The sequence below is a fragment of the Ostrea edulis genome, chromosome 1, assembly GCF_947568905.1.
Source record: "Ostrea edulis chromosome 1, xbOstEdul1.1, whole genome shotgun sequence".
Lineage (NCBI taxonomy): Eukaryota > Metazoa > Mollusca > Bivalvia > Ostreida > Ostreidae > Ostrea > Ostrea edulis.
Window position 1 is genome coordinate 9,629,979 of NC_079164.1, and position 14,678 is coordinate 9,644,656.

General features: G+C 36.7%; 1 protein-coding gene across 2 annotated transcripts; it reads right to left on the reverse strand.

The window, feature by feature from the left end:
- Positions 1 to 4,997: 4,997 nt before the first annotated feature.
- LOC125664182 (protein TsetseEP-like) lies at positions 4,998 to 9,670 on the reverse strand. 2 transcript variants are annotated; one of them, XM_048896763.2, is made up of 7 exons: positions 9,578 to 9,670; positions 8,770 to 8,859; positions 7,783 to 8,145; positions 6,433 to 6,471; positions 6,293 to 6,346; positions 6,086 to 6,127; positions 4,998 to 5,105 (listed from the first exon to the last, which is right to left on the reverse strand). In XM_048896763.2, exons 2-6 carry the CDS (start codon positions 8,854 to 8,856, stop codon positions 6,101 to 6,103), a joined length of 570 nt encoding a protein of 189 aa, XP_048752720.2. In that variant the 5' UTR covers positions 8,857 to 8,859; positions 9,578 to 9,670; the 3' UTR covers positions 4,998 to 5,105; positions 6,086 to 6,100. The 2 variants fall into 2 exon arrangements, with proteins under 2 accessions (XP_048752720.2, XP_048752721.2); XM_048896764.2 differs by lacking the exon at positions 6,433 to 6,471.
- Positions 9,671 to 14,678: the final 5,008 nt, after the last annotated feature.

A 14,678-nucleotide genomic window follows, 5' to 3' on the forward strand; every position in this document is an offset into this window, starting at 1 on the left:
TTAAAAAAGCTTAAGTTCAAAATTGGTAGAAAACATCTGTCAAAATTGTATATAGCTTTTATTAGACCTACTCTTGAATATGCTTCAATTGTTTGGGATGGCTGTTCTGTTCACGATACTGATAAGCTTTAAAAAGTACAATTATGTGCAGCTAGAATTGTTACTGGTCTTCCTATTTTTGCATCTAGAGAATCCCTTTATTTAGAAACAGGCTGGCAAACTTTAAAAAGTAGACGTTATATTGCAAAAATGACTATCGTGTTTAAAATTTGCAATGGTAGCGCCCCTGATTATCTAAATGAAATCATTCCACATAAACATGAAAATATATCCCTTTATAATACTGGAAACAAAGATAAATTTTATATTCCAAAATGCAGATTAGAGTTATTCAAAAAACCCATTTGTACCTGACTCTGTAAAACAGTGGAATTTATTAAATGTAGAAGCCAGAGAAGCCATCTCAATCAATTCATTCCACAAAAATATAATAACAGACATTACAAGACCACCATCATATTACTCTTTTGGAAAACGATATATAAACATTATTCATACTAAGCTAAGACACAACTGTATACTTAATAATGATCTTTATAAACGAAATATTACAAATTCTCCGTTTTGTACATGTGGACATATTAATTAATGAAGATGTACATGTATATCATCTCATTTTTGCTTGTAAAAATTACCCCAGAGATAGAAATGATCTTTTTAATCGCCTTTTCATGCTTGACTTGGTTAATATTGATACAAAATTGTTATTATGAGGTCATGTCAATTTGCCTCTGCAAACTAATATAAATATTTTTTCAGTTGTTCATAAATTTATAGAAGAAACTTGTAGATTCGTTTAATCATTGTACATTTTACCTGTTAATTATTACATTGAATTTGTATGACATATTGTAATATTTCAGGAGAGGGATTTGTAAGTTGTTAGAACTTGTTCCCAATCCTTTTGATTTCATCAATAAAATACACTGTATGTTCAAAACAAAGAGACCTTTTTTCTTCTTTTTCTTTTTCCTTCGGTACGTCAATATTGTACATCAACTGGCTCAACAGTAGTATACGGACAAATAGTTCCTTTCTCAAATTTTATTTTATGAATTATTGCGCAAATATCATTTTTTAAAAAATTATTATTGCTGATTGGTTCAATGAGGGAAAGGTTGACGGTTGACAGGTCGACAGTTGACACTTTCCATGGTATCACTTGAGGAGGGTAAGGTTGACAAGTCTTATTTTATTTCACATCTGTAACATGGCCTTTGTGTGCAGTATATATATAGCACTTATTCTAACCGTTCCTCAAAACATTAACCACTATCTTGTAATATTTTATGTCATTCTAATGTGAATGTAATCAGCTAGTGTAAACAATATTTTTATCAAGGAATATCTGTATAAAAAAAGAACATTTCTTCCTACAAGAATTGCGATTTGTGTCATTATTGGAAACGGATTGTAGAAATTTGGTGATGGGGTTAAACTTATGTAAGTAGTGCAAGTAAATTTAACACCGTAAACATCAAAGAAATATGTGGCATTGAGAGGCCAGACCCTATCTAATTTCTATGGAATCCGGATAGGGCCACGTTGTTCACTATCGCACCATCGCACCATCGAGGTTTGGGTCGATGGTGCGATGATGCGATAATGCGATGACGATGGTGCGATGACGATGGTAAGATGGCGCGATAATGCGATAACGATGGTGATGATGCGATAACGCGATGTCGTTATAAAGCATCGCTACATCGTCATCGTGCCATCGCGCCAGCGGTATCGCGTTATCATCGCCATCGTACCATCGCAGTATCGCTCCATCGCACCATCGTTATCTAGATAAATACGTGGAACCTACAACATCTTATATCAGTATATAAAAAGTACATCTGTATAATATAGCAAAACCATAAAAATCTCTCACTTGAACATACAGTAAGGTCTAACCCCCCCCCTCCCCCGACTTTCAAGGTATGTTGAGTTTTAATGTGCTTGTAAACGAGTTATAGATGAATTATATCATACTGTATACATCTACCAGGGGCGGATCCAGAATTTGCGGTTACGGGGGGCGCCACTTTATTAGGCAGTGGGCCCAGCCCTGGTGGGGGTCCGGGGGGCGAAGCCCCCGGAAGCTCCTGAATTTTACAGATTTTATGGGGCTTGAAATATTTCTCCTATTAATCATTTGTACTATTTTCTATCATTTTAATAAGGTGAAATTAATAAAATGACCCAAATTTTAAGTTGTTGTTTGTTTTTAATTAAATTAAGTTCTCCCAATAAAGTAATTCAAGAAATCAATAGATTGTCATTTATTTCTCCGGGAGTGAAAGAAATTATTGCTTCTTTTATGGTTTAGTACATTTTCCGAAACAAGATACCGCGATTTACCGTAAATTTGAAAATTTTAGGGGGGGGGGGGCGCCGACTGAGCCCCCCCCCCCCCCCCCCCCCCCCTCTAAATCCGTCACTGTCTACTTAATTTTTTTTTCATGTGTCCTTTAATCTTGGCGGACCATACGAACCTCTAATGAAACAGACGATACATATGAACCCTGTTTCGGGGAATAAGTGTAGTTGTCCCTGAGAACGTTTTCTTTTACAATGTGAATGATATAGGAACGTAGGACGGAGGGGCCATGCAGGGGAGGAGGGGGGCAGGGGCGGATCCAGGAATTGCAGTCAGAGGGGGGCGCAACTTTATGAGGCAGGGGGTCGGGGTTCCAGGGCGAAGCCCTGGTGGGGGCTCAGGGGCCTGAATGTTACAGATTTTATAGGGCTTGAAATATGTCTCCAATGTAGTCATTTTTACTATTTTCTGTCATTTTCTAATGAGGTGAAATTAATTAAAATGACGCAAATTTTAAGGGTTTTGGGGGAAAAAATAATTCAATATATCAGAAGATTTTGACTTTTATTTCTCCAAAAGTGGAAGAAATTACTGCTTCTTTTATCGTTTACGTTTTCTAAACAAGAGACCACAATTAACCTTAAACTTGAAAAAAAATTTGGGGGGGGGGGGGGGCTGCGCCCTCTCTTAAATCCGTCACTGGGGGGGGGGGGGATAAAGATATAGTTGGTGACATCCCCTATTTTTTCAGCGTAGTGGAGAAGGGGAAGAATTTAAGACATGTCAGCTTGAAGTTATTAATAATAAAAGGACGAGTGCTTCCCCCTACCACTGGTATAGAAATAAAAGCATGAGCAAAGAAATTAGATAATTAGATGCTCTCTCCCTGTGATTCCCCCTCCCCTGCTTGTCAAGAAGTATAGACGAATTAACATCTAGATAGCTCCTCCGACTGCCCCGCCCCCTTGGAAAAGCGATGCTACGTGCCTGAATAGAGACCCGTGTCTGTTGGTTCCACATCCATCTTCATCAAATATTTTGTACTTTTAGTAACTGACATCTCAGCTTGTACTCTATCATGCGACTATGTTCACATTTTGTGCAGTGCTTCATGTGTTTGCTCTCAGTTACCAGACAAGAGGCTTGGAGTGGATCCCGCGCCCGATGTACCTCGCAGCTGTCCGTCCTCGAATATACTACAGTATGGGTTATATGTTTTCTCTACACACTTGTACAAATACTACCTACAATTCGCGAATATATTCCGGGAAATGCATGTAGAGAGAAAACTGCATAAAGTTGGAGTGCTTACTAAGATAACTTTGCATATATACAATACACTGCACATACACTTGTTTCATACATGCCCCCCCCCCCACTCCTTGATATTATTAAGGAGGGGGATCCATGCATGAAATAAGTGCCTCTGATACACTGGTATTGTGTTGAATTCCAAAGTTGATGAAATAAAATTTTATATGAACCTTTCCACAACAATTAATCTATACCTTGAATCACAGGAAAGAGTATTCTTTAATAATAATTCAAACCCAAGTGATATATTGCCTGTGCCTTAAAGTGTAGCAGACAGTGTATAGGGAACTTATACTGCCTCACTAGTGTGCTAGCCTGTGCCTTGAACTGTAGCGGACAGTATATAGAGAACTTATACTGCCTCACTAGTGTGCTAGCTTGTGCCTTGAACCGTAGCGGACAGTATACAGGGAACTTATACTGCCTCACTAGTGTGCTAGCTTGTGCCTTGAACTGTAGCGGACAGTATACAGGGAACTTATACTGCCTCACTAGTGTGCTAGCTTGTGCCTTGAACTGTAGCGGACAGTATACAGGGAACTTATACTGCCTCACTAGTGTGCTAGCTTGTGCCTTGAACTGTAGCGGACAGTATACAGGGAACTTATACTGCCTCACTAGTGTGCTAGCCTGTGCCTTGAACTACTTGCTGTGCAGCAGTGCACCAGTCACATTTACCGACAGTACTAAAGTATTTTTTTCCGGATTTAGCTGATTCCTGCTAACCGTTAATGTGAATCTATATACCATGAAGATACAAAGTACATGTATTTCTGTTAGGAAAACTATCATTTGTTGAGGATATTTTCTGAAACACTTGAACACGATTACAGGCAATAGAATGTTCGGTTGTCGATTACTGAAACTTACACGTATGCTACTTCTGCACTGCCGTAAAACGTGACATTCTTTCATTATATGTATCTTTTCTTACCCGTGATGACGTAACTGTCGATAAATGTGTTCCATTTAAAAAAAAAATTGTACATAACTACAAACATTTTGCTTTGGTACGTACTTTAAGTTAAAGTGACCTATTGTAATTAGTTCAAGGTGAAATGAGTGGTCCTCTTCATGGGCTTTCCTCCGGATACCACAATCAGTACTTTGTTAGATTGAAACAAAATACGACTTCATTCTACTAATTTCGAATTTACTAAACTAGTAATGAATCCCGGAGTTTCCAACGATCTGATCAGTCACCATCATTACTAACCTCACATCCGTGTGTACTTACTAACTTAGTAGACCAGGCATGTATAAAGGCTACCGTCTACTAAAAACACATATTTAACATCCATAAACGAAGATCAAAGAATATACGGTATATATTTATTCTGAAGTGGTCAGTAGACAGGATATAGTTTGAATTGCTTATTCCCTGTCAATTATTTTATTCCTCGTCTTCATCTTCCCGCTCCCTCTACAAGTATAAACAAAGATACGGACATCAACATGATTATACCTACATCAAACGCGAGGCATGGTATATGATAGAATGGCATTAGAATCATTTCAGAATCACCGTGGGATCCAGTGACTCACTGAATTCAGTGGCTGCAAATATATATATACGCACAGGCGGATCCAGGAATTTATGAAAGGGGGGGGGGTCTAGCACTTGATCTTTTAGGTACTTTTCACATCCTCCACGCCGACGCCATTTACATCCTTGTGCTTATGTACGTAACATCTTAGGGAGATCTTGAGACAGTTTTTTAAACACGAAAAATGTTCGAAATTTCTTTACTACTTGTTTCCAAAGTTCTAGTCACTCAGACCTTATATTTTGGCAATGAAATAAAAAAGAAGCTGATTTAAAGGTTACTCCTAATGGGCCGTGGGCCGCCTTGGCCCCCAGGAGCTCTAGAATAGAAGTAAATGATATACTGGTGGTGATAAATTTGAATGATGCAATTACATGTAAGCATCCACCTTTCATATCATTTTGACTCATAGAATCGTTAAAATTGAATATCTTTTAAACTTTTATTCCGCAAAAAAGAGGGGGGGGGGGTCCTGGACTCCCCTGGAAACCCAACCCCTGGATCCGCCCTTGGTACGTAATAAAAACCCGCATGTCATTTAATTGATTATTTAATTCACAGTACAGTTTTGCCTGGTTTGTTTATTGGTTTATTGAAATGGGTCATTGTGACATATTTTGTCAGCCTTGAAATTCAGCGCCTAACCTGTTCACATCGACCACGGTAATACTGTAATGATTGTAATTAAACAGATAGTTTATATTAACAACAGTGAATATAAATTCAATCAATGTTTATATACAGAGAGAGAGAGAGAGAGAGAGAGAGAGAGAGAGAGAGAGAGAGAGAGAGAGAGATTGATTACTTGGCAGAGATAGTCCTTATTCATCGTCAATAAACTAACGCCTATACGTACCCTTTGTTACAATTCTCAATATTCTTCCGCTTCTCTCTCTACCTGCAGATATTCACAATACATGGTGACGTGAAAGTTTTAACTATGACAAAGTTCGAGCGATTCTAACATATACATGTAAACATATAATTTTAACTAGATTATCCCGGTGTCCGCAGTCAATACAAGATAGGGTAATGTAACGAAGGCATTTCAATGCAGTGTTACCTTGGTTCTCTCCGTCTCGTCTGGACTCGATTGTGGCACGGGTCGTGGTACGAACTAAACAAATAGAAACAGTGACAAATTCAAGCAACAGTAACAGGAAATGTAAACTAGTTTTCAAAGAAGGAATATATTTTCCTTACTCGTTTTTCAGATGATTCGATTTCCTCTGGACTCGGTCTCTGTACGTTGTGAAGATAGAAAATGCATCATTTGGCGTTTTATATAATCAGTATATATTCAGGAAGAGGGCTAAATTGGGCTATGCCTATGGAGCACAAATTAACATAAACTCAAATAATTGAAGATATCTTCAATTATTTGAAGATATCATCAATTCATTTGATGCGCGCACCAATTGAATTAAAGATCTCTTCAAATAATTAATGATATCTTCAATTCTGAATTATTGCGCGCATTAAATGAATTGATGATAGCATTAATTCTTCTGCTGAATTGATGCGCGCTTTAATTGAATTAATGATCTCTTCAAATGAATTAATGATATCAACAATTGAATTGATGCGCGCTACAATTCAATTGAAGAGAGCAATAATTGATATAATGCGTGCATTAAATCAATTGATGAGAGCAATAATTGAATTGATACGCGCATTAATTCATTTGATGAGAGCAGTAATAGATTTAATGCGCGCATTAATTAAATTATTGCTCTCTTCAATTGAATTAATGATATCTTTAATTCATTTGAAGAGAGCAATAATTCTTTTAGAGAGAGCAACTAAATAATTAAAGATGTCTTCAATTCAACATATCCACAATTGAATTAATGATCTCTTTAATTGAATTGTTGCTCTCTTTAAAAGAATTGATGCGCGCATTAATTCCTTATACAAAAGCATTGTAAATAATTAAAGATATCTTCAATTGAATTAAAGAGATCATCAAATTATTCATACCGAGCTCTAAATCAATTATTGCGAGCAATATTTCTACGAAATTAATGCTCTCGTCAATTGAATTGAAGAGAGCAATATTTGAATTAATGCGCGCATCAAATCTATTATTGCTCTCATTAATTCAATTGATGCACTCATCAATTGAATTGAAGAGAGCAATAATTGAATTAATGCGCGCATTAAATCGATTATTGCTCTCATTAATTGAATTGAAGCGCGCATTAATTAATTTGAGGAGAGCAATAATTGATTTAATGCGCGCATTAATTCAATTAAAGAGAGCAATAATTGAATTGATGATCTCTTCAAATAATTGAAGATATCTTCAATTATTTGAGTTTATGTTAATTTGGCGCTCCATATATGCCTGCTGCCCAATCCCATTCATTTTGAATAAAATATTTTTTTTAAAATCAGTAATTATAATCTTTAATGTAATAAAGCACGTATTCAAGAAAAGAAAGAAAGAAAGAAAGATAGATAAATAGATAGATAGATAGATAGATAGATACTAGTAGTTAGATTGATTGATAGATAGATCAAATCCAACTTAAAAGTATTAATTGCACTGACAAAAGCTGGCTTGGTTTCCGGTTTCAACTCATTGTTGCGTCGGGCTGGTTTGGTTTGAGGCTCCTTCACCTCCCCAACTTCCTGGATTCTCTGAACTGGTTTGGTTTCTGGTTCCAGGTCTTCTTTACTGACAATTTCCGCCTGTTGTTCTGAGTTCTTTGTTGATGGTTTAGTTTCCGGCGTTAGTTCCTCTTTTTCCGGTGTCGCCAGTTTGGTTTGTTGTGTTAACACTGATGGTTTAGTTTCCGGCGTTAGTTCTTCTTTTTCCGGTGTCGCCAGTTTGGTTCTTTGTGTTAACACTGATGGTTTAGTTTCCTGTTTAGCATCTTCTGGGAAATCCGGAAGCTGTTGTGCGGTTTGTCTCTAAATGTTATTACCATAAAGCATAAAAATAACATTTTAAGGGGCGAGATCAAAAGATCGATGTCAGATAAAAATCTAAATTCAAATTAATAGTTAGGGGGAGGGGGATAAAATCTCCCGTAAGCTTATGTCATCCGACATGCGTGGAAAAGGTTTAAAGAGTGTTTTTATAATCGTATGTTTTTACTTGTTAATCGATTAGTTTCAACATTTATCATATTTAGTTTTAAAGGGGGTGGGTATCTTGGTAAAAACTATGTGAATTAATTTTTTTTGCCAGACATTGAACTTTTGATCTTGCTCCTAAACGAACGCAGTCGGCACAAATGAAAATACAATATACTTGTATTTGGTTTATGAAAATATTTACGTTATGATTTTTAAGATTACAAAAAAACAACCATAATTTTGCAACACTGGCAAATCCCTGTACATTTTATCTAGTAGGAAAACCAGTCTTTAGCCAAATGTAGAGATTGAATAAGCTTAACGACAAACAAACTTTGTACACGTCACAGAACTTTGTCACATGTACTAATGTTTTGTGAAAGTTAAAATTAGGTTAAATATTGCATGCCTACCTCGTTATCAACATAGGCCAATGTTCTCGTGAGAGGCACTTACCGGCTTCAGCTCAGGGAGTTGTTGAATTTCGTCTATCGGCGCAGCACAAGCAGTGACAACGAACACGGCCAACAGCAGACTCTTCATCGTCTGTCAATATCGCCAGCATGTAAAAATAACGAGAGGTCCATAAGCCACATCGCACACCTGGGCACGAAGAGGCAAGGAACGAACAAATTCGTGTACGCAACATTATATTATTCATTTAAACAATACGAAGAAAGCACCCTCTTATAGCTTGATTTTTTAAAAATCCTTTTGCCACCCCCGGTCGTCACAATATGAACAAACCTCAACATTGGGATACTAACATATTGATTTGACAACCTACACTCTTCTGGTTCTTAAGAAGACAACCTACACTCTTCTGGTTCTTAAGAAGAAATTGAAACATTTTCAATTATAAACCATTTTCAATTTGAGACCCCAAGAATGTGGTGTCACTATGACTCCGGGGTCATCTTTTATTTTATTTTTTGGTAGTTGAGGAAAAAATGTTTTTAAAAAACCCACTTTACTTCATTTTCAATATTAAAAAAGAAATATATAGCTCACCTTGGAAAAGGGCATGCCACTTTATTTAAACAACTTCCAAACCCTTTACCCAATGATGCTTTATGGCAAATTTAATTGAAATTGGATGAGTAATTCTTGAGAAGACGTCAAGTGAAAATGATTTTGTTATCTCACCAAATATTAAACTGACTCTCTGCATAAACTCAAATGAATTTCACCCATAATATGTAAAGAACTGGTATTTTTTAAAACAATTTAGATATTTTAATTTTTTAAATATATTTATACTCACGTGTCAAAAAAATGGTAGTCTTGATAAAAGAATTCTGTACGTGTTTGCCATTCGACCCGAGTATTTATGTAATTTTTTAGTACCATTATAAAACTATAAACCCATCCGATGGACCGCCCAGATCTACAGCTGTGCTCAGCAAATACCATGCACCCCAACCAATCATTTACTGAAAATACTGATCACGCCATTAAAAAGATATACGATAAGAAATGCACAGACGCTGTTTAAATAAAGTAGTGCAACTGCTGCATGCAAGCAGATATATTGACCAAGGTACATGTGTGTACAGCCGGTCATCATGGCCTCGTGCTCTGACAAATGAGCAAAAACTAGTGTTACATTGAAAAAAAAAAAAAAAAACTCGAATCCGCAAAAGGAACATTGCCATTTTGATATGATTTAGTGCGGTTCTGCCTTTTTTGAAAAGAATTTGTTTTAGAACCTGTAGATATTCCCAAATCAGACTTTGATCTCCTTTTATGACCCCATCCTACTCCTGAATTGAACAAACTTGAATTTACACTACCTGAAGATATTTGCATATCAATATGACTAATCATTAACCTGCTGTTCTTGAGAAGAAAATGTTCAAAGACATTTCCCTAAAAATTCCTATATCATACTTTGATCCCCTATTGTTACCCCATCCTACCCCTGAATTTGAACAAACTTCATTCTACGCTACCTGGGAATTCATGTTCCTGCTGTTAATAAGAATTTCCTACGTATTTCCATGTAAAAAGTTTCATTCCCTATTGTGGCCTCACCCCCCCCCCCCCCCCCGAGACCACTTTGTCATTTTGTTCTTGAAAATATTTTTAGAGATTTATCCTATATATCCCCATATAAAACATTGATTCTCACTGCGACCCCATCCTACCCCCAGGGGTCATGATTTGAACAACTTTAACCTGCACTACATGAGAATGCCTGCTGTAATATTTAGATTTTCCCTACACATTCCCATGTAAAACTTTGATCCCCTATTGTGGCCCCACCCTCCCCTGGCGGACCACAATTTAAACACATTTGAATCTGACTACCTAGGAATGCTTGAGTATGAATAAGAGCAATCATGACCCTGTTGTTCCTGAGAACAAGATTTTTTCCTATACATCCCCATGTACAACTTTGATTCCCCTATTGTGGCCCCATCCGGGGGGGGGGGGGGGGGAGGGGAGGGGGGCGGGGCATGATTTGAACAAACAGGATTCTACTGTCTTTAGACTTTGTCAGGAAGCTTTCATGTAAGTTTCAACTATTCTGGCTCAGTGGCTCTTAAGAAGAAGACCTCACCCTATTTTCCCCATTTTCTTGATTATCTCCCCTTTGGAGAGTATTTCCCATCTGTACTCAATGATGATTTCTGCTAAGTTTGTTTGAAAATGGTTCTTGATAAGAATATTTTTAAACGATGCCACAATTCACTAATTCTTAACGATCTCCACTTCAATAAGGGCGTGGTACATGTACTTCATTCGAACAAACTCTTTTTACCCAAGCATGTTTTGTGGCAAGTGTGACCGAAATTAGCCCTGCTGTTGTGAGAAGAATATTCGAAAATGTTAAAAGTTTATTAACGGAGGGAGGAATGGACGGACTGACGCCGGATAAAATGTGATCAGAAAAACTCACATGAGCTGAAAGCTAATAGATAAAAAAGACTATTTTAAAACAGATAATATGCCCACCCTCGAACTTTGATCCCTTTTACTGTGGTCATACATGCACATAGGGGGCGCTGTTTAGCAGACTTTTGTTTCATTGTCTATTATCCCCAAGGTTGAAAGCACATTGTAAAGAGCAATTCATTAAGAATGTTTTCAGCGATAAATATTGCATAAGGCTTGTTTGTAGTTAGATAATAAAAAGAATTTAAAAATAAATGTATTATATAATTCTTGTAACAATGAAAAGAAGAATTTAAAAATAAATGTATTATATAATTCGTGTGACTGGTTCCTGTTTTCATTTTTATAGACATTATTGCAAAACTGTTACAAACGTACGTAGTGATTTTTTCCCCCAAATGTAAACTGTATGAGAAAAAAATCCTTTGAAATGTTATTAAACCGGTTGCAGAATATGCAGGAAATAATACCTGCAATGTCGCCTTCAGCTAATTCCTGACAGATGGCTAATTTAGTGAAGCAACCTTGAAATGCATGCAGTTTTTTGTTCTTCGTACGGTACATATTTTAAGAAGGCAAAAACTAAAAGGCAATATACTGCCAGTTGTAAACTCAAAGAATTCAAAGTTACAAGTGCTGCTCCTACAGCTTGTTTACAGCGGCAATTATCTTGAAGATGAAATCCGAACTGCATGAGCTCACGGAATGTGTTTAGATGTCATTTACGAGACAACGACAACCAGTGTAAGGGTACACAGAGCTTTCGTTATTTGTAAAAGTTGACATGCACGAATTATGCTATACACTAAGAATTAGTAATTAGCATATAACCATGGCGACTATAACGCAGTTGAAAGTTCATTCAAGAAATTCCACTTTTCCGCCGATTATACTACTCTTTTACCTACAGTACACTGGGACGAAAGTTCCCGCCGATTATACGACTCTTTTGCAATGGCGGATTTAGAAGGGGGGGGGGGGTCAAGATAGCTGAGTATTTTGGCTAATACTTGACTTTTACATGTACCCCCTTTTCGGAAATCTTGGATCGGCCAATGTTCTGTATCCGTGTCACAACTAGAAAACCCCCAGTCCGGAATGAATAGTGTATGAAAGGTTTAACCATTTTGGTGGATCAGTGGTCAATAATATCGAGCTATCGGTACATTGCAAAATATAGTCCTAAATATATTGTATTGCAAGATTTCATTACTAGTATATTGACTCTCACACATTTTCCAATTTTCAGACAAATAATAGAAATAATAGGTATTCTTTATCGGTTAAACTACACAAAAGAATTGTTCTGTAAAACAACACTTGGTGTCAGGTGACTGGCATTAACATGCACAGTGATTAGCCGAAAGAATTTTCACTTTCTAGACAAAAATATCAGAAATATTCGTCATAGACACTAATAACAGTTCCCATGAGAAAAAAAAAATTTTTTTGGACATATACATATACATGTAAATTCAACTAGAATATAAATCCCAAAGAAAGCTTTTAAGCTCATGGTGAAAAGGTTCATATTGCCCCGGTCTTTTAAAATATGTAAAGAAAAGTAAAGATCATCATACAAATTATGGAAATATATCATTTTCTCTAACTTTCTAAGTCCGCAGGGATCCGGGTTAGAATATATTCTCAGTAACCCTTGTTTGTCGTAAGAGGCGACTATAAATGGGGTGGTCCTTCGGATGTGACCGCAAAAACCGAGGCCTCGTGTCAAAGCAGGTGTGGCATGATAAAGATCCCTCCCTGCTCAAAGACCGTAAGCGCCGAGCATAGGCCCAAATTTTGCAGCCCTTCACCGGCAATAGTTACATCTCCACACGAAGAAGGACGTTAAACAATATGCAGTAAGTCAAACTTTCTACAAGGCAGACAACTCCCATAAAAATCTAAATCTCTAGGAATAGAACTGGGCATCATCTACTTTCTCCATCACCTCTAGATATATCAGGCATTCTATATTACATAGGATTTAGTGCTTGCTTTTGTAAAAAGTAGGCGTTTCTATGGATCGGATACCTTATAAGGCTATTTTGTCATTACATGTACATGTATAAATGTTGCAATGTTATATTACAGTTTTCTCGCGATTCAAACAACCCAGATCTAAGTTGAATGCATTGTAAACAAAACAAACCGGTGCTCGTCAGGATGAGAGGTATACTGTCAATTCTGAGTAAGAATAATTAGCTTTGGAAATGATATATCTGCATCTCAAGTGTATATCAGTCTAATGCACACATTTCATGCAGTCATTTTACTTTTAGAACGAGAGAAATCAAGTATCAGTAATGTCGACAGGTTTTGTTTTGTTGAACTTGTAAAAAGATGCTACAAAAAACTAGGCTTATCTGGGTGACACCACTTTCTCAAAGATTATTCTAAGAGATTTCACAAAAGTAATTGTGTTGCAATGATTAATAGGCTAAGAGATCCGCCTTTAGGAGTGTCTCCATCTTGATTCTTAGGGCACATGATTTGAACAAACTTAATTAAGTTTACACTGTCATACACAGAAGCTTTCGCATAAGTTTGGATCTATCGGCACTGAGGGTATGTTCAAATGACCTAATTAACTTAAGGAGTTATGCTACACCAGAGAAATTTAATATGGATGAAAAGTGGAGGATATGTACAACAATATTTCGAAAGTGAAAACTTTCAAATTTACTTTATGTAGTCAAAAAATGCAGTTTTAGTATAAACCAATCTGATTTTTTTTTAAAAGCCCTGCTGGACTCGAACACATGATCTACAGTTTAGCAGTTGACGCCCTAACCTACTGAGCTAATCGGCTAGGCAATTATATTTTAAATGAATAGACAAATATGGCTGATATTTTTAGTTTCATACATGTTTTAAAAGGAAGTCAGCCATTATGACTACGTAGAGTACCTCCTTAACTTTACGATAGGGTAGTTCCCTTTATTTGAAAGTGATTCAAAAACACTTCGTGTCAAGTTTAGGTGAAATTTGCCCAGTGATTTTGTCACAGAAGTCGTAAATGTGAAAAGTTAATTTAGATTTTATAATCAGACGAGCCTTTAGCTCAGGTACGCCAAAATACTCCCACATTTCTTCACGACAAGCCAATTAATTTCCGTCCTTCTATATGACTATGCCTGACGGGGAGAAATGCGTTCTGAATAGGACAAATGTCTAAGACTATCAAGTAACAATAAAGTCACAATACAGTTTCATTTGATTATTGTTACTGAAAGCCTTCCTGTTTTGTGAAATAAAGACGCTTACTATATGAAAAGAACAATAGGATATTGCATCTTTATTACAGTACAATCGACGAAACACGGACAGAGGGATATTTTGACGATGAAGATAGTGATATCGACTTCATCAATAAAATAGACGCTATCAATATTTGTGCACAAGTATCCAGCTCGTCTAGTAGCGGGCTCGGTTGATTAGTCTTGATTTATGGGTCAATTTCAGTG